Here is a 20,909-nt window from a genome sequence, read left to right on the forward strand (position 1 = left end):
GGCCTCCCTGCTGAATTTTATAAGTGCTATGTGGACACCATGGCCCCTGTTCTCCGTGAGGTTTTTGAGGAGTCCCTGGAGGAGGGACGTCTGCCGGGTTCCATGCGGGAGGTCGCCATTACGTCGTTGCTTAAGCCGGGTAAGGATCCGCTGGATGTGGGCTCCTATAGACCCCTCTCATTGCTCAACTGCGATGTCAAAATTCTCGCGAAGGTTCTGGCAGTAAGACTAGCCAAGCTCATGCCCGTTATTGTATTGCCTGACCAGTCGGGATTTGTGCCCGGCCGTGCTACCTCCCACAATCTTCGCACCTTGTTTTCGCTTGTGTCGACCATTGCTCCCACTGTCCCGGTTGCTGCTATCTTTCTTGATGCCACTAAGGCGTTTGACTCTGTTGAGTGGGGCTATCTTATTGATGTTCTTTGTCGGATGGGTTTCCCCAGGATCTTCATCTCATGGGTTAAGCTCTTATATACCGATCCGATGGCGAGGGTAGTGGTGAATGGGGTGTTATCCCCCTCGTTCCCTCTTACGAGAGGGACCCGACAGGGATGCCCCCTCTCGCCCCTCTTGTTTGCTATAGCCATTGAGCCGCTGGCCTGTAGGATTCGTCAGTTTCACCAGCAGAGCGCCTTTAATTGTCTTCAGCGACAGGTCGGTATTTCGTTATACGCTGATGATGTTACACTCTATGTCAAGGACCCTGAGAACAACCTTAATTCGCTCTTACGGGAGCTGGTTGCTTTTGGGGGTGTCTCCGGTGTCCATATCAACTGGCGGAAGTCTCAATTTTTCCCCCTCACTGCTGCTGTAGCTAGGTTTCCCCTTGACTACCCTCTGGAATGGTGTGATTTGGAGTTGCGATATCTCGGCATTGTCGTGTCCTTGGACAGAGAAGAATCGGTTCGGCTTAATTATGGTGTGGCTATTACTAAACTTGCAGACGATGTCACCAGGTGGATGTCCTTGCCTCTCTCCATGGCCGGTAGGGCGTCCCTTATCAAGATGGTAGTTTTGCCCCGCTTCCTTTACCTCTTTCAAAACCTTCCGTATCATCCTGGTGCTTATTTCTTTCGCAGACTTCGTTCCGAGCTCATTCGGTTGTTCTGGGGGGGCAAGCAGCCACGGGTGGCTTGGGCTACCCTAACGTTGCCCTATGTTGATGGCGGTTTCGACGTCCCCGACTTTGAGCTTTATTATCTGAGCGCTCAGGCGCATTACGCTTATCACTGGATGCGCCCCACGCCGTTTATGCCCCAAATTGCTGCTGAACATTGGGTTGCCCACCCGCTCCCATTGGAGGGAATGGTCTTGGGCAAGGTGTCAGATGTGGAAACGCCTCGCACGACGGTGACGTGCACGGTGGATGCTTGGAAACGGGTGGCTCAATTGCTGGGCGTTTCCTTTCTTTATTCGCCGGCCTTGCCTCTGTCTTATCATCCTGATTTGTCGCTGTTGTTGGAAACGGGGTTTCAACGAATGTGTAGGCGGCTAGGTATCCTCACGTGGGGCGACTTGTTTCATGAAGGTGCCTTCCGTACGCAGGCTCATTTCTTCGGAGCGGCTGCTTGCTCACCGCTGGAGCTGTTCTACTTTATCCGCTTGCGGCAGGGCATGCGTGCTCTGCTACCGGATTTCCCTTCGGAGCCTGGGGTTACCCTCCCCCTCCACGTGCTGTTGGTTTCAGATGGGCGACACCTGGTGTCGAAATTATACGGGGCTATTCGCAGACAGCGTTCGGTCCCGGCCAATCGGGTGCGCGAGCAGTGGGTTGCCGAGTTGGGTGCTCCTATTACCGACGAGCAATGGAAGTACTGCTGTGGGCTCACGGCCAATGTTTCCTCTAGTTGTCGCCTTAAAATTATCCACTACAAGTTTGTTCAGAGGTACTATTATACCCCGGCGAGGAAACTACGGTTTCATTTGGCGGAGGATGACAGGTGTGCTAGGTGTCGTGCGGAAGGTGCTGGCTTCCTGCACTTGGCTTGGAGCTGTGCGGGGGTGTTAGAATATTGGACTCAGGTTCATGAAGCCCTGCAGATTATGGCGGAGGATGGGGTGGTATTTGACCCCTTGGTGATGTTGCTGGGCTACTCTAAGGACGTGCCTGCCTCTCACCGTAGGTTTGTTGACGTGGCCCTGCTACTGGCTAAGCGTAGGGTTGCTTGTTGCTGGGGTCGTGGCAGGGTGCCGCGCTTTCAGGATTGGTTGACTGACCTCATATACTGTCAGGATCAATACAATATCTATTCTGACCTGATGCCTGTCAGATGCAGACCGAAGGACTTTTGGAGCCCGCTCCAGGTGTACCTCCTAACCAGAGCTGCGCAGGACTCTCATTCTGAACTTGGGGACCGTGAAGGGGTTGGTTGATGGCAACATGGTGGGCTGGGATTTTACATTACACCTGCTGATCTTCCAGTATCGGGGGAGAGGCTGGGCCGTCTCCTTAACATGCGAGCTGCTGGGGGCTGTAGTTCCCCTTACGACAAGTGTGTGGCTAGGAATTGAAATCGTATCCCTGTAAGGTACCTTTATCCTATGTGTCCCTTTTATCTGAGTCTCCTTTGTTTTATTTACTATACGTTAACAGAATGTGTCCATACTGTATTGTCTTATTAGCTTGCCTGAACATGCTGGATCATTGCCCTCTACTTTGCACTGTACATTTCGATGTTGCTCCTTGTATTGACTGGTATGCTGCCCTGTACTTGCTTGTATCCCATTTTTTGGTTCTGACGTACCATTGTAATGGCCATATGTGACTGTATGTATTGTGTATGCACTTCCCTTGACCCTGCTTGTCTCCAAATAAAGGTTTAAAAAAAAACAAAAAAAACTTGTACTCTGGCTAACTTAAGGCAAACTAGGCCTCAGACTCCGCCTCACTGTGATGTTTCATTGTACCACGTGAACAGACCTGTATGTTCATGTCTCACTAGAATAAAAATGACATGTGTTCCTCAAAGAAGGAAGTAGATTTTCACAGACTGTTCTGGATAAATCCAAGGTTAGACCTCGCTGCCCCGGGCGGAATCACATCCTAAGCAACTCCGTCGTGTCAGGTGAAGAGGTTTCTCCTGAGAAGCTTCAAGCAGCAGGATTACGAGAATCTTCAGTATGTGTTGAGTTGTGAATCTGTCTTTTGCTTTTACTCTGACTAGTTAAGAGCCTGTGAACCATACTGTACTGTAGTGAAAGTATGAAATCCTTTGTTCAGAACCCTGAATATCAGTTCGGATTCTTGATCAAGAGAGTTCTTTCCCTGACATTGACAGGCGGATTAATGCTGGATTTCTTCCCTATTTTAGATTCTATTTCGCTGCTCTAAACTTGGAGGGGCAGATTTATGTTAACTGGCGCATCCCCAGGGATGCGCCAGTTAACGTGCGCCACAGTGCGCCACGCTTCGCCACCCATGGTGCGCCGCATTTATAATGCAGCGCACCATGGTGCAAAAACGGCACAGATGCATGACTCATCTGTGCCGGAAATGTGGTGCATTGCTGGAGTTGCGTTGCAAGCGCGACTCAGCTCCAGCAAAGCTCGGGGGTGCCCCATCTACACAATGCTGCATCAAGACCTACGCCTGCTTCAAGCAGGCGCAGGGTTTTGACACAGCATTTGCCTGAAAGTGACTGAGTGAAATCTCATAGATTTCACTCAGCCACTTTCAGGAGGCGTTCCTGCGCAGGAACGCCCCCCCCCCCCCTCCTGCGCATTAACGCCTCCTTATGGCGCAGGGCTTTACAACGTGACGCATCTCCTAGATGCGTCACGTTGTAAATAGGGCCCATTGTTTGCGCCGCAGTTGCGTCAAATAAAGTGATGCAATAGCGGCGCAAGGGCATCATAAATCTGCCCGGGAGTTCTTGATTGAGTCTTAACCGTGAGACTACATTGAATTAATTCTTGTATGACTAAATAAAACCTTCAAGGAAGAGGCTTCGTAGTCTGTCGTTCTTGTAGGACCAAAAGTGTGGGTGACTAAGACGTGTCTGTCGACTACCACCAAGTACAACTCTACCCCCCCGCCCTCCCCCCCAAGCCCCCACTCCCCCATTCCGAGAACAAGTCTTCCCTAGGCCGCCAGGCGAGAGAGGAACGGAGGAGAGAGGACACGAACAGGAGGGAGAGAGGACAAGAACAAGGGGGAGAGAGGACAAAAACAGGGGAGAGAGGGGACAAGAACAGGGGAAAGAGGACAAGAACAAGGTGAAGAAAGGACAAGAACAGGGGAGAGAGAGAGGACAATAACCGGAGAGAGAGAGAGAGGACAAGAACGGGAGAGAGCGGACAAGAACAGGGGAAAGAGAGGACAAGAACAAGGGGAAGAGAGGACAGAACAAGGGGAAGAGAGGACAAGAACAAGGGAGAGAGAGGGGACAAGAATGGGAGAGAGCAGACAAGAACAGGGGAAACAGAGGACAACAACAGGGGAGAGAGAGGACAAGAACAGGGGAGAGAGAGGACAACAACAGGGGAGAGATAGGACAAGAGAGAGGACAAGAACAGGGGAGAGAGAGGACAAGAACAAGAGAGAGAGGACAAGAACAGGAGAGAGAGAGTACAAGAACAGGGAGAGAGTACAAAGAACAGGGGTGTGAGAGAGGACAATAACCGGAGAGAGCGGACAAGAACATGGGAAAGAGAGGACAAGAACAAGGGGAAGAGAGGACAAGAACAAGGGAAAGAGAGGACAAGAACAGGGGAGAGAGAGAGGACAGGAACCGGAGAGAGAGAGAGGACAAGAACCGGAGAGAGAGAGAGGACAAGAACAGGGGAAAGAGAGGACAAGAACAGGGGAGAGAGAGGACAAAACAGGGGAAAGAGAAGACAAAAACAGGGGAAAGAGAGGACAAGAACGGGAGAAAGAGAGGACAAGAACGGGAGAAAGAGAGGACAAGAACAGGGAGAGAGTACAAGAACAGGGGATAGAGCAGACAAGAACAGGTGATAGAGAGAGGACAAGAGCAGGGGAAAGAAAACAAGGAGAGGGGAGAGGGAAGAAGGACAGAAGAGAGAACATGTAAAACTTGGACTGAAAAAGAAAAAAGAGAATGGAAAAACAGAGAACAGAATAAGAAAGGGCTAAAGGAGACAGCGAGAAAGATGAGAGAACGGACACGTGGAGGAGGGTGAAATAAGAGCCAAAGGGGTGGGAGACAGACCTAGGGCAGGCTCAGAAGGGACAGAGGGAAAGGCACAGCACAGAGGGGCAGGAGAGAGGAAAGGAGAGGGGCAGCAAAAAAGAGAAAAGGGCTGAGAAGAATGCAGAGAGAATGGGTGATAGGAACGAGTGACAGAACTGGGACAGGCTGAGAAGGGACAGGGGGAAGGCACAGCACAGAGGGGCAGGAGAGGGGAAAGGAGGGGGGCAGCAGAAAAGAGAGAAGGGCTAAGATGAATGCAGTGAGAATGGGTGATAGGAACGAGTGACAGAACTGGGACAGGCTGAGAAGGGACAGAGGGAGGGGAAAAAGGACAGGGCGAGAAATGGGAGCAGACCAGAGATTTGCGCGACAAAGGAATTAACGAAGTGTTGTTTCTTACTTGGAGCGGACATGGCTGGTTCAGCTCTCGGCTTCCTTCGGCCTCTCTTCCGGGGCCTCTTCTCCTTCTCCTCTCGGGCCTCTCTCTCTCCTCCGGCCTCGGTTCTCTCCTCTCAGTCCCTCCTTCGCGGCTCTGACTCACCGCGGGGCCCTGTGGGAGAGAGACGGGAGAGGTGAAGCTCTGGGCAGGGCAGGTGAAACCAGCAGGTGCGTCCCAGGGCCGAGGCGGGCGGGGGAGACGCCCTGTCTAGGAGGGTATTGCAGGGGACACCCCTTCCCCTATCTACCCTGGTACTGCAGGGGAAACCCCTTCCCAGTGCTTTAAATGGGAAAAACTAAGTGCAGGTACACATTAAAATGAGCTAGAGGTGTAGTGAGGGGGCGGGGCTAAGGGCAAGACATGATGATACTTAACAACTTCTATAATAGTTGCAGCACACACCAAAACACATCAGAAGTGTGTTTATATAAACAAAGAAGGTTAACTCATTACACAAAATGAACAAGAAATGCGATAATATGTACCGGCCCATTTAAACACTGCTCTTTCCCCTATCTACCGGGGTACTGCAGGGGACCACCTCCCCTATCTAAGGGGGTACTGCGGGGGACACCCCCTCCCCTATCTACCGGGGTACTGCGGGGGACATCCCCTCCCCTATCTACGGGGGTACTGCAGGGGACACCCCCTCCCCTATCTACCGGGGTACTGCGGGGGACATCCCCTCCCCTATCTACCGGGGTACTGCGGGGGACATCCCCTCCCCTATCTACGGGGGTACTGCAGGGGACACCCCCTCCCCTATCTACCGGGGTACTGCGGGGGACATCCCCTCCCCTATCTACGGGGGTACTGCAGGGGACATCCCCTCCCCTATCTACCGGGGTACTGCGGGGGACATCCCCTCCCCTATCTACCGGGGTACTGCGGGGGACATCCCCTCCCCTATCTACGGGGGTACTGCAGGGGACACCCCCTCCCCTATCTACCGGGGTACTGCGGGGGATCCCCTCCCCTATCTACGGGGGTACTGCGGGGGACATCCCCTCCCCTATCTACGGGGGTACTGCAGGGGGACATCCCCTCCCCTATCTACCGGGGTACTGCGGGGGACATCCCCTCCCCTATCTACGGGGGTACTGCAGGGGACACCCCCTCCCCTATCTACCGGGGTACTGCGGGGGATCCCCTCCCCTATCTACGGGGGTACTGCGGGGGACATCCCCTCCCCTATCTACGGGGGTACTGCAGGGGGACAGACATCTGAGGGTTCCCTGGCTATGTTATGTTGTTTGCTTCCATAGCGCTTATGACAGCATAAGGCAGCTTCTAAGCACAGGCGGTGTTCAGGAATGACGTGAGGTGGAAATAGACAGGAGAGATGGAAGTGGGAACACAGGCTGGTAAAGAGTAGTGCTTATGCTGCACCAAAGCTGCTTCTATGCGCAGGAGAGTTACTGAGGCTGCCCGCGCCCCACGCAGGTGGCCCCCATAGGAGGGCGGCCACCTTAGTGCCACATGAGGGCACAAACCCAACAGGGCTAGTGTTTGGATCCCCTGGGGGTCTGGCGCTACCTGCGTCATTTCCGGCGCGCCAGAGGGGGGGGGGGGGGGCAGGTATATCTACCTCCCCGATCAGCAACTTGAAACTTCCACGGCTGGTGCAGTACACGGTTATCAGGGTGAACCCCCCAAAGTTTGGGAATAAGCAAGTATGGGGGTAAAGCAAAGCCTTAGTCTTCAGGGCTGAGGTGCGTTGGAGCACCCTGTGTTAATATGTGTGCAGAACGACTTCTGAGCAAACTAAGTACAATCTTGCGGTGCACCATGTGCAAACATGTGCGCAGTGTGATTTCTGTCAATCTAGGTGCAACCTTGCCGAGGACATATACAATTGTACGCAGGGTTGTGGGCTACTGCTCGGGTGGGGACACCAGCATGGCGACACAGCATCGGTCACAAGACTCCCCCTGGCCTCGCCCGATGACCCTCTCCAGGGGGTCCTTATTGCTCTTGGTGCCGCACATGGTCATCAGTTTGAACCCCCAAATGTGGATCTGCCAAGCAAGAGGGGTAACCAAGGTCTTAGTCAACCCCCACATGGAACTGCACATAATGGCACACAGTGAACGAGGGAGTATACCACCCAGAAGCCTGGTCAAGAGGCGATCAGTAGTTTTATTTCTATGGTAATATCTCTGGCCGACGCTGTACTCCCATACAATGGAGGTCAGCCGGTAGAGAGAGGGGTATTGCGTTGGCCCCAATTAATAACCATTATCAATTATACTGATGGCCTTGGAGGTGACCTCCATCATGTTTATCGCGAATCGTAGACCAGGGACGGGACGGTAATGGGTAAACACATGACGCAACAACACCTAAACAAGAAGGCCCTCATTGACACAAAGGGCACCATGGGGTTTTCTTCCTAAACAAGGGTTAAAGTAGAGATCAGTTGCAGCAACCCTGGGGAAGCCATTGAACATGCCCATGGGGGTAAATAATTTATTATTTTTTTTAAACAAATTTTTATTGATTTTCCATACAGCCTAAAAGAGGTTTCGGGTTACATACCCCAGACGGTTAGCAAATTCACAGTTTAAATCAGGTTATTTGAGGCACAGTTGAGGCATCATAGGATGTTCATACCAACTTTTCGGGCACATCATACAATCAATACAATAAGTATTTTCAACCATTGTAAATTCCCTTCCCCAACTATCCCCGCACCCTACCTCCCTCACCATCCCCAAGCGTGTCACTTAGGTGCGGGCTGCAAGAGGTCAGTAGAATGGTTATCTCAGTGGGGCGGCGTATTTGTACGGGAGGCAGCTGCAGCTGAGTGCTATCTAGCTGGCTTGTCTAGTGTCACTGCTGAACATGAGGCTACAGATCGTGGTGGTCTTGGAGCTACCTATGTGTTAGACCATGGCCGCCACAGGGTCACCTATAGATGCATCATCCGTTAGACCATGGCCGCCACAGGGTCACCTATAGATGCTCATCCGCATCCTCTTGGGGAATTGGAGTGCTACAACGAACGCTTCCCAAGCTCTCACCCTTACCAGGGCCTTTTCACTCCTCATTTGTTTCTCTATTTGTAACCTAATCACTCCTTCACACTCGGCCCATTTTAGGAATTCTGCTCTCCACTTTGTTATGCTTGGGCCCTGTTTCACCTTCCAATGTGTGGTGATGTTTCTCTTGGTCAGGAGCAGACCCAAATCTAAAAATGTACTAGTAATTTTGTTCTTTGAGGTGCGGGGGAACCAGTGAAAAATACAGTGAGCCAGGGTTGGTTCTAGCTCTATCAGTGAGCACTGACTTCTTGTTGTTAAATCCTCCCAATAACTGTCGAGGAACAGGCTTTCCCATAACATGTGCTTAAAATCCGCGCTTTCTATTCTATTCTATTCTATTCTATTCGGATTTGGTAGAGCGCGACAGCTGCCCCAGCAATGAGGCGTCCCGGCGCTAAGAACCCAGGGTCCTGGTCTGAATAGAGGAGCCAGGTAGGAGGGGGTTTTTACGGGCAAGGGAATAGGAACGTTTTAACTGCCTTCCGGAAAACCGGTAGGCTGTCAATGGAGCGAATGTGTTGTGGCAGGTCGTTCCACAGCTTGGCTCCGAGGAACTTAAAGGAGCGGCCGCCCATGCGGCTGAGTTTTATGCGTGGGACGTGTAGGAGGTTTTGGTTTGAGGATCTTAGGTTCCGTGACGGCGCATAGGGGGTGAGAAGGGGTCGAAGCAATGGAGGACTGTTGAGTTTGAAGATTTTGAAGGCCAGAATGAGGGTCTTAAACTTGATTCTGGAATCAACGGGGAGCCAGTGTAGTTTTTTGATGGTCGATCTGGCTGAGCATCTGCGGGGGAGGCCGACCAGAGTTCTAGCCGCAGAGTTCTGCACGCGTTGGATCCGCGCTATCTCGCATTTGTTGGCACCCAAAAGGAGCACATTGGCGTAGTCCAGACGTGAGAGGATTGTGGCTTGTATAATGAGTTGGCGGGTTTTAGCGTTGAAAAAGCCTAGTATGTGGCTGAGGCTTCTCAGCAAGCCAATACAGGTGCCGGCAACTTTTTTGGTATGTGACCGAAAGTTGAGTGAGGCGTCCATCCAAACACCTAGATTTTTTACTAGGGTTTTGGGGGGAGGGATGGTGCCTAAGGAGGACGGCCACCAGTGCTCATTCCAGAGGCTGGTGTCTTTGCCAAGGAATAGCACCTCTGTCTTTCCGCCATTGAGTTGAAGACAGTTCATTGTCATCCATTGTGCGACCGCAGAGAGTCCGTTTTTAAAGTTAGAGGATGATCTGTTGGGGCCTTCTGAGAGAGCGATGGCCAGTTGTGTGTCGTCAGCGTACGACACTAATGTCAAGCCCCATTCTTTGGCCACTGCCGCCAATGGCTGGACATAAAGATTAAAAAGCGATGGGCTCAACGCGGAGCCCTGCGGAACTCCCTGCGGGATGGGGTGGGGTTTGGACAGGAAGGGGGGGGCGGAGACTCGAAAAGTCCTGTTTTCGAGGAAAGATCTGAACCACTCCAAGGCATGTTCAGCTACTCCAAAGGTCTCCAAACGATTAAGGAGGATGTTATGAGACACCGTGTCAAAGGCCGCGCTGAGATCCAAAAGGATCAGCGCAGCACTTTGACCGGCATCTAGGATCGTTCGGAGGTGCTCTGTGGTGGCTAAAAGAGCAGACTCAGTGCTATGGCCTGGTCTAAACCCATTTTGTGATGGGTCTAGAATGTTGTTATCGACCATATGTTGGGATAGAGCACTGTTGACATGCGCTTCGGCGAGTTTGGACAGCCATGGAAGCAAGGAGATAGGGCGAAAATTCTCCGGTTTGGATGGATCAAGGGTGGGTTTCTTGATGATAGGCGAAACCCACGCTTGCTTCCAGGTAGATGGTACACGCGCTGAAGTAAAGGAGAGGTTCAGGATGGTGATGATTGTCGGTAGGAAGAAGTTGAGAGATTCTAGGAATTGAACCGGGCGCATAGGGTCCGCAGGGGAGCCAGATTTGACTTTTTTGCAAAGTCTGGTGAGGATATCGTCAGAGATTTCCGGGATGTGAGTCAAGATCGAATAGTTATGGGTAGGCGAAGGATTGCTGGGTGGGCTGGGGGAGTGCTGAGGAAAGGAGGTGTAAATTTTTTGTACTTTATCAACAAAGAACCTAGCGAGGTCTTCGCATTGTTGTTCGGAGGAGATACTCGGGAGGGGGGCTTTGCTGCTCTGAAGTTCTTGTACTAGCTTGAAAATTTCTTTAGCAGGGGTGGGGCTAGATTCGATCTTATTGGAGTAGAAGGTGGTCCGTGCAGCACGGATGGCTTTGTGGTATGCCTTTAGCAGAAGTAGATATTTTGTTTTATCTTCTACGTTGTACTCCCTACGCCAAAGGCGTTCTGCCTTTTTGCACTCTTTGCGCAGGTTTTTGAGAGTGTCGTTGTACCAAGGGTTGGAAGGGGAGTTACGGCCTTTTGCCCATTTGGCAGGAATGAGATTGTCTAGTCCGTCCGTGATCCATTTATGAAACGCACTGTAGTTGTCGTTGATGTCGGAGTTGTTGTCAAGGTGGAAGTCCCCTAAGGTCGAGTGGAGGGCATCTCGAGATAGTTTATGCCATTGTCTTTTTAGACGGCGGGTCGGTGCCATGTTGTGCTTGCTTTTATTGACCAGAATGGTCAATTTAATGAGGGAATGGTCCGTCCATCCCATAGGGAGGGGGGCCTCTGAGGTGAGTTTCTCTAAGTTTGAGAAAACTGGGTCCAGGATGTGACCAGCAAGGTGAGTTGGAGTGGAAATGAAGGAGTCGAGCTGCAGTGCGGAGAGATCTGCAAGGAGCGTTTTGATCATAGGGTCGCTTATAAGATCAAAGTGAAGATTGAGGTCTCCCAAGATCGTAAAGTTAGAGCTTTTAGTTATTAGGGAGGTACTTGTCTCGAGAAGAGCCTCAATGAATTTTGAAGTGGGGCCAGGTGGGCGGTAGATATAGAGACCAGATACAGCGAAGTTAGGATTTATGATAATTTTGAACTGGGCGCTTTCACAGTCTGGAAGGTTCTCTTTAACAAAAGAGCAAGAAAACGTTTTCCTGTAAATTATAGCGATACCGCCACCTCTTCCATCTCTGTTAATTGTCGACATGAGATAGTCGTCTGGCAGCGTAAGGTTGGGAATGGTGGAGGTGCCGTCCCGTAGCCAGGTTTCGCAGAGGAAGAGGATGTCTGGATTGTCGTCCAGAATAAGGGTATTGACCTCAAGGTGGTGTTTGACTAGCGATCTTACGTTGAGGTGATAGATCGTGATGGAGGTAGTTTTCTCCGGTGCTTGGAGCTGCTGAATGGAGTGGGGTGTGGCGGTAGAAAAGCTACAGTTTTGACATTGTAGGCACGTGAGGCCGGGCTTACCTGTGGTATTAGCGCAAGACCGCCCGGGGTTCAGGCTGTGTAGTGGCTCGCTTTCGTAGGAGAGGGTTAGTGACGGAGTTAGGCCAGGGGGACTGGCGAGAGGCGATGACTTGGCGAGGACGGGCGAAGACGGGCTTGCCTTAGGCGCGCCTTCGGCGCGCAAACGGCGCGCCCGCTGCGCCCGTCCGCTGCGCGTACGGTATTGACACATCCCTTATAGGAGGGAGAAGGGGGAGGAAGGGGGGCGTGGCCTCCAAGGGGGCGTGGCCTATCAGCACGCCGGCAATGGCGCCGTGGACGATTTTCGTGAGCCCGCTGACAGCGTGAGGCAGCTGTGCGGTGTGCTTTTTAGGACCGAGTCCCGTGAAGCCAGGTGAGTAGTGCTTAAAAACAACAAGTTATTCAGTGACACAAAATTTTTAAAATCAATTAGCGTCTAGCTCCCGGCTTTTCGCCTCAGGAGGTTCCAAGGTTCTGGCAGGTGTGCGCTATAGGTCAGCGTTTTATACCTGCTCGGAAGGGGGCGTGGCCTCCAAGGGGGCGTGGCCTATCAGCACGCCGGCAATGGCGCCGTGGACGATTTTCGTGAGCCCGCTGACAGCGTGAGGCAGCTGTGCGGTGTGCTTTTTAGGACCGAGTCCCGTGAAGCCAGGTGAGTAGTGCTTAAAAACAACAAGTTATTCAGTGACACAAAATTTTTAAAATCAATTAGCGTCTAGCTCCCGGCTTTTCGCCTCAGGAGGTTCCAAGGTTCTGGCAGGTGTGCGCTATAGGTCAGCGTTTTATACCTGCTCGGAAGGGGGCGTGGCCTCCAAGGGGGCGTGGCCTATCAGCACGCCGGCAATGGCGCCGTGGACGATTTTCGTGAGCCCGCTGACAGCGTGAGGCAGCTGTGCGGTGTGCTTTTTAGGACCGAGTCCCGTGAAGCCAGGTGAGTAGTGCTTAAAAACAACAAGTTATTCAGTGACACAAAATTTTTAAAATCAATTAGCGTCTAGCTCCCGGCTTTTCGCCTCAGGAGGTTCCAAGGTTCTGGCAGGTGTGCGCTATAGGTCAGCGTTTTATACCTGCTCGGAAGGGGGCGTGGCCTCCAAGGGGGCGTGGCCTATCAGCACGCCGGCAATGGCGCCGTGGACGATTTTCGTGAGCCCGCTGACAGCGTGAGGCAGCTGTGCGGTGTGCTTTTTAGGACCGAGTCCCGTGAAGCCAGGTGAGTAGTGCTTAAAAACAACAAGTTATTCAGTGACACAAAATTTTTAAAATCAATTAGCGTCTAGCTCCCGGCTTTTCGCCTCAGGAGGTTCCAAGGTTCTGGCAGGTGTGCGCTATAGGTCAGCGTTTTATACCTGCTCGGAAGGGGGCGTGGCCTCCAAGGGGGCGTGGCCTATCAGCACGCCGGCAATGGCGCCGTGGACGATTTTCGTGAGCCCGCTGACAGCGTGAGGCAGCTGTGCGGTGTGCTTTTTAGGACCGAGTCCCGTGAAGCCAGGTGAGTAGTGCTTAAAAACAACAAGTTATTCAGTGACACAAAATTTTTAAAATCAATTAGCGTCTAGCTCCCGGCTTTTCGCCTCAGGAGGTTCCAAGGTTCTGGCAGGTGTGCGCTATAGGTCAGCGTTTTATACCTGCTCGGAAGGGGGCGTGGCCTCCAAGGGGGCGTGGCCTATCAGCACGCCGGCAATGGCGCCGTGGACGATTTTCGTGAGCCCGCTGACAGCGTGAGGCAGCTGTGCGGTGTGCTTTTTAGGACCGAGTCCCGTGAAGCCAGGTGAGTAGTGCTTAAAAACAACAAGTTATTCAGTGACACAAAATTTTTAAAATCAATTAGCGTCTAGCTCCCGGCTTTTCGCCTCAGGAGGTTCCAAGGTTCTGGCAGGTGTGCGCTATAGGTCAGCGTTTTATACCTGCTCGGAAGGGGGCGTGGCCTCCAAGGGGGCGTGGCCTATCAGCACGCCGGCAATGGCGCCGTGGACGATTTTCGTGAGCCCGCTGACAGCGTGAGGCAGCTGTGCGGTGTGCTTTTTAGGACCGAGTCCCGTGAAGCCAGGTGAGTAGTGCTTAAAAACAACAAGTTATTCAGTGACACAAAATTTTTAAAATCAATTAGCGTCTAGCTCCCGGCTTTTCGCCTCAGGAGGTTCCAAGGTTCTGGCAGGTGTGCGCTATAGGTCAGCGTTTTATACCTGCTCGGAAGGGGGCGTGGCCTCCAAGGGGGCGTGGCCTATCAGCACGCCGGCAATGGCGCCGTGGACGATTTTCGTGAGCCCGCTGACAGCGTGAGGCAGCTGTGCGGTGTGCTTTTTAGGACCGAGTCCCGTGAAGCCAGGTGAGTAGTGCTTAAAAACAACAAGTTATTCAGTGACACAAAATTTTTAAAATCAATTAGCGTCTAGCTCCCGGCTTTTCGCCTCAGGAGGTTCCAAGGTTCTGGCAGGTGTGCGCTATAGGTCAGCGTTTTATACCTGCTCGGAAGGGGGCGTGGCCTCCAAGGGGGCGTGGCCTATCAGCACGCCGGCAATGGCGCCGTGGACGATTTTCGTGAGCCCGCTGACAGCGTGAGGCAGCTGTGCGGTGTGCTTTTTAGGACCGAGTCCCGTGAAGCCAGGTGAGTAGTGCTTAAAAACAACAAGTTATTCAGTGACACAAAATTTTTAAAATCAATTAGCGTCTAGCTCCCGGCTTTTCGCCTCAGGAGGTTCCAAGGTTCTGGCAGGTGTGCGCTATAGGTCAGCGTTTTATACCTGCTCGGAAGGGGGCGTGGCCTCCAAGGGGGCGTGGCCTATCAGCACGCCGGCAATGGCGCCGTGGACGATTTTCGTGAGCCCGCTGACAGCGTGAGGCAGCTGTGCGGTGTGCTTTTTAGGACCGAGTCCCGTGAAGCCAGGTGAGTAGTGCTTAAAAACAACAAGTTATTCAGTGACACAAAATTTTTTAAATCAATTAGCGTCTAGCTCCCGGCTTTTCGCCTCAGGAGGTTCCAAGGTTCTGGCAGGTGTGCGCTATAGGTCAGCGTTTTATACCTGCTCGGAAGGGGGCGTGGCCTCCAAGGGGGCGTGGCCTATCAGCACGCCGGCAATGGCGCCGTGGACGATTTTCGTGAGCCCGCTGACAGCGTGAGGCAGCTGTGCGGTGTGCTTTTTAGGACCGAGTCCCGTGAAGCCAGGTGAGTAGTGCTTAAAAACAACAAGTTATTCAGTGACACAAAATTTTTAAAATCAATTAGCGTCTAGCTCCCGGCTTTTCGCCTCAGGAGGTTCCAAGGTTCTGGCAGGTGTGCGCTATAGGTCAGCGTTTTATACCTGCTCGGAAGGGGGCGTGGCCTCCAAGGGGGCGTGGCCTATCAGCACGCCGGCAATGGCGCCGTGGACGATTTTCGTGAGCCCGCTGACAGCGTGAGGCAGCTGTGCGGTGTGCTTTTTAGGACCGAGTCCCGTGAAGCCAGGTGAGTAGTGCTTAAAAACAACAAGTTATTCAGTGACACAAAATTTTTAAAATCAATTAGCGTCTAGCTCCCGGCTTTTCGCCTCAGGAGGTTCCAAGGTTCTACATTACATCTCTGGCAGTCCGCTGATTGGGCAGGGAAATATTTGTGCAGTTTTGCCGGGGTAAGGTTTGCTCTATGTAAAATATGGGAGTGCGCTAGCTGAAACCGTGCATTCCTCGCGCTCTTCCAGGCTCTCTCCACTAGCTCTCCCACGCCTTATCCGGATGGCCTCCCCTATATCCCCTTCCCCTTTGAGCTTCAGGGCAGACAGGGGGGGTAGGGATTTGAGCGGCATGAGTCTATAGAGGCACGTCACTAGGTTAAAAGTGCCGGCTGCCATCACCACGTATTGGTAGCCCAGGGAAGTTGGTTCTGTAAGTCCCTCACCCCAATGCTTCCCGATAGCTGCGGTGAGGGCCGTGTACTGTAGGAAATCACCCTCGGGTAAGTCAAAGCGGGTTTGTAGATCATTAAACAGGATCATGGCTCCCTCCACATAGAGGTCCCCCATGGTAGTCAGTGCTTGTTCTGCCCAAGTCTCCAATCTCTGCCAGGTGCCACCGGGTGGCAGGGCCCTGCACATTATCAATGGTATTTCCGGCGCGTAGGGGCATTTAATAGAGGCTCTCCGCAAATATCTGTTCCAAGCATGAGGGCTTGTTTCAACTTTAATTGAAATGATATAAAATCTAAAGGGCTTAGTGCATTAAGCATGGTCTCTTTAGTGCTACATCGCAAGGTTTCCCAGATAGGGTCGGGAAACACCTGCAGAGGTAAATGTGAATTATCCAGCCAGAAGGACTGGTAACCAGGACAATAGGAATTGTCCTGGTCTGGAGAGGCTGTGGACATTTTTTGCAGGAAAGTAAATGGCGCCATGCAAAACATTCACGGAGCAGAGCAGTTCCTGGCTTTATCAGACTCGGTTCTTGCATGCCAAGACCACAGGATGTTTCGATATGGATGGGGTCCATTTGTCTAGAAGGGGCATGGATCTGTTTTTGTTGGACCTGGGTGATGCCCAGAATCAACGGGGTGTAAGTAAGAATGCCTGCCTTGGTGGGGGCCCTTGGTATGACGGGTGCCCCACCCAGAGCTGTGGCAGGGTTACAGGGTGATCCAGAGGCTGAATGGTACATAGGGGTACCCTCTACAGGACCAGAGGTTCGTTGCAAATGCCAAATAGCCCAAGGAAGTCCTTACGGCAGGACCCTGGAGGAACTACAGCGCCCTGTTAGTCCTTCAGGCGGTTGTAAACCTGAGCAACCAGGAGCTTGCCTGGATATGCTCCGACTCCTCAAGGGGCGTGAGTAAATGGGTGGACTGGTGGTCCACAGGATGGAAGGGGTAATCCCCCACAATGGTTAGCACCGATTGGGTATGCCACGGTGCAGTTTGGCTCTTCAGGTGGGCAGGCAGCAGAGGGGCTGCCTGCCCTTGGATCGCCCGTAAGTTGACCCACCATGTTGGCTTATTTCTTATACAAAAGAAACCTGCAGCAATGTTTTCTCCAACAACCTATGTGTCTTGTGTGTTCTTCATTATGGTGTTGCTGTGTTTGCGGGTTGGGTGTGTTGTCGATATTAGAAAGTTGAACGGAGAGAGGAAGGGAGGGATACTAGAGAGGGGTGTTAAGGGCCTTCCGAGGTGCAGCTGTGAGAGACTATCACAGGGAGTACACTAGGGCTTCTGGGTGCTGAGTGGAGCTAGCGATACAATATTGGCTGCAATGAGACTGGAAGTCAGACCCTGAGAGTCTGCTTCAGGGACAGGGCTCAAAACCAGAGAGCTGCAAACAGGTACCGGGGAGGAAAAGAAACATTTCAAACAAGTGAAAGGACCCTTGAGAGTTCAGTTGCATGGAAGTAGGGATGCACACTCAGTGACTGACTGAGATCAGACCCCGAGAGCTCACTTGTACAGACACAGGGCTGCACACCCGGAGACTAGAATCAGACCCGAGAGTTCACTTGTACAGACATAGAATTGCACACCCAGAGACTAGAATCAGACCCTGAGAGTTCACTTGTACAGACATAGAATTGCACAACACAAGACTAGAATCAGACCCTGAGAGTTCACTTGTACAGGCATAGGGCTGCACACGTGAAGACTAGAATCAGACCCTGAGACTAGAATCAGACCCTGAGAGTTCACTTGTACAGACACAGAGCTGCACAACACGAGACTAGAATCAGACCACGAGAGTTCACTTGTACAGACACAGAGCTGCACATCCAGAGACAGACATAGGGATGCACACCCAGAGACTAGAATCAGACCCTGAGAGTTCACTTGTACAGACACAGAGCTGCACAACACGAGACTAGAATCAGACCACGAGAGTTCACTTGTACAGACACAGAGCTGCACAACACGAGACTAGAATCAGACCTCAAGAGTTCACTTGTACAGACAGAGAGCTGCACACGTGAAGACTAGAATCAGACCCGAAAGATCACTTGTACAGACACAGAGCTGCACACGTGAAGACTAGAATTAGACCCTGAGAGTTCACTTGTACAGACACAGGGCTGCACACCCAGAGACTAGAATCAGACCCTGAGAGTTCACTTGCACAGACACAGGAATGCACACCTGGAGGCTAGAATCAGACCCTGAGAGTTCACTTGTACAGACACACAGCTGCACACCTGGAGGCTAGAATCAGACCCTGAGAGTTCACTTGTACAGACACACAGCTGCACACCTGGAGGCTAGAATCAGACCCTGAGAGTTCACTTGTACAGACACAGAGCTGCACACGTGAAGACTAGAATCAGACCCTGAGAGTTCACTTGTACAGACACAGGGCTGCACACCCAGAGACTAGAATCAGACCCTGAGAGTTCACTTGTACAGACCCAGAGACTAGAATCAGACCCTGAGAGTTCACTAGTACAGGCATAGGACTGTAAACCCAGAGGCTAGAATCGGACCCTCAGAGTTCACTTGTACAGACATAGGGATGCACAACACGAGACTAGAATCAGACCGCAAGAGTTCACTTGTACAGACACAGAGCTGCACACGTGAAGACTAGAATCAGACCCGAGACTTCACTTGTACAGACACAGGGCTGCACACGTGAAGGCTAGAATCAGACCCTGAGAGTTCACTTGTACAGACAGAGAGCTGCACACCAAGAGACTAGAATCAGACCTGAGAGTTCACTTGTACAGACACAGGACTGTACACCCAGAGAGTAGAATCAGACCCTGAGAGTTCACTTGTACAGACACAGAGCTGCACACATGAAGGCTAGAATCAGACCCTGAGAGTTCACTTGCACAGACACAGGACGGCACACGTGAAGGCTAGAATCAGACCCTGAGAGTTCACTTGTACAGACACAGAGCTGCACACCCAGAGACTAGAATCAGACTATGAGAGTTCACTTGTACAGAGACAGAGCTGCACACCCAGAGACTAGAATCAGACCCCGAGAGTTCACTTGCACAGACACAGGCCTGCACACCCAGAGACTAGAATCAGACCCTGAGAGTTCACTGCACAGACACAGGACTGCACACGTGAAGGCTAGAATCAGACCCTGAGAGTTCACTTGTACAGACATAGAACTGCACACCCAGAGGCTAGAATCAGACCCTGAGAGTTCACTTGTACAGACACAGGGCTGCACACCCAGAGACTAGAATCAGACCCTGAGAGTTCACTTGTACAGACACAGGGCTGCACACCCAGAGACTAGAATCAGACCCTGAGAGTTCACTTGCACAGACACAGGCCTGCACACCCAGAGACTAGAATCAGACCCTGAGAGTTAACTGTACAGACACAGAGCTGCACACCCAGAGACTAGAATCAGACCCTGAGAGTTCACTTGCACAGACACAGGCCTGCACACCCAGAGACTAGAATCAGACCCTGAGAGTTCACTGCACAGACACAGGACTGCACACGTGAAGGCTAGAATCAGACCCTGAGAGTTCACTTGTACAGATACAGAGCTGCACAACACAAGACTAGAATCAGACCCTGAGAGTTCACTTGTACAGACCCAGAGACTAGAATCAGACCCTGAGAGTTCACTAGTACAGACATAGGGATGCACAACACGAGACTAGAATCAGACCACGAGAGTTCACTTGTAGAGACACAGAGCTGCACAACACGAGACTAGAATCAGACCCGAGAGTTCACTTGTACAGACACAGAGCTGCACACCCAGAGACTAGAATCACACCCGAGAGTTCACTTGTACAGACACAGGGCTGCACACGTGAAGGCTAGAATCAGACCCTGAGAGTTCACTTGTACAGACATCGGACTGCACACCCAGAGACTAGAATCAGACCCTGAGAGTTCACTTGTACAGATACAGAGCTGCACACCCGGAGACTAGAATCAGACCCTGAGAGTTCACTTGCACAGACATAGCACTGCACACCCAGAGACTAGAATAAGACCCTGAGCGTTCACTTGTACAGACATAGGGACGAGAATCAGACCCAGAAAGTTCACTTGTACAAACACAGAGCTGCAAAACACGAGACTAGAATCAGACCCTGAGAGTTCACTTGTACAGACATAGGACTGTAAACCCAGAGACTAGAATCAGACCCTGAGAGTTCACTTGTACAGACATAGGACTGTAAACCCAGAGACTAGAATCAGACCCTGAGAGTTCACTTGTAAAGACACAGGACTGCACACCCAGAGACTAGAATCAGACCCTGAGAGTTCACTTGTACAGACAAAGGGCTGACCACCCAGTGACTAGAATCAGACCCTGAGAGTTCACTTGTAAAGACACAGGGCTGACCACCCAGTGACTAGAATCAGACCCTGAGAGTTCACTTGTAAAGACACAGGGCTGACCACCCAGGGACTAGAATCAGACCCTGAGAGTTCACTTGTATAGACAGAGATGCACAACACGAGACGAGAATCAGACCACGAGAGCTCACTTGTACAGACACAGAGCTGCACACCCAGTGACCAGAATCAGACCCTGAGAGTTCACTTGTAAAGACACAGGGCTGACCACCCAGTGACTAGAATCAGACCCTGAGAGTTCACTTGTAAAGACACAGGACTGCAGACCCGGAGACTAGAATCAGACCCGGAGAGTTCACTTGTACAGACACAGGGCTTACCACCCAGTGACTAGAATCAGACCCTGAGAGTTCACTTGTAAAGACACAGGGCTGACCACCCAGTGACTAGAATCAGACCCTGAGAGTTCACTTGTAAAGACACAGGACTGCAGACCCGGAGACTAGAATCAGACCCGGAGAGTTCACTTGTACAGACACAGGGCTGACCACCCAGTGACTAGAATCAGACCCTGAGAGTTCACTTGTAAAGACACAGGGCTGACCACCCAGTGACTAGAATCAGACCCTGAGAGTTCACTTGTACAGACATAGGACTGCACACCCAGAGACTAGAATCAGACCCTGAGAGTTCACTTGTGCAGACATAGGAC

General features: G+C 51.9%; 1 protein-coding gene across 2 annotated transcripts in view; it reads right to left on the reverse strand.

Moving 5' to 3' along the window:
- Window positions 1-20,909, reverse strand: part of LOC147678716 (phospholipid scramblase 2-like) — a 185,347-nt gene that overhangs the window by 73,862 nt on the left and 90,576 nt on the right. For both annotated transcript variants that reach the window (XM_086946174.1, XM_086946173.1), the window contains exon 2: window positions 5,554-5,703. In XM_086946174.1, coding sequence (XP_086802300.1) covers window positions 5,554-5,566 — 13 coding nt within the window. In that variant the 5' untranslated portion in view covers window positions 5,567-5,703. The remainder of the gene's footprint in view (window positions 1-5,553; window positions 5,704-20,909) is intronic.

The sequence above is a fragment of the Lissotriton vulgaris genome, chromosome 12, assembly GCF_964263255.1.
Source record: "Lissotriton vulgaris chromosome 12, aLisVul1.2, whole genome shotgun sequence".
NCBI classification, from domain to species: Eukaryota; Metazoa; Chordata; class Amphibia; order Caudata; family Salamandridae; genus Lissotriton; species Lissotriton vulgaris.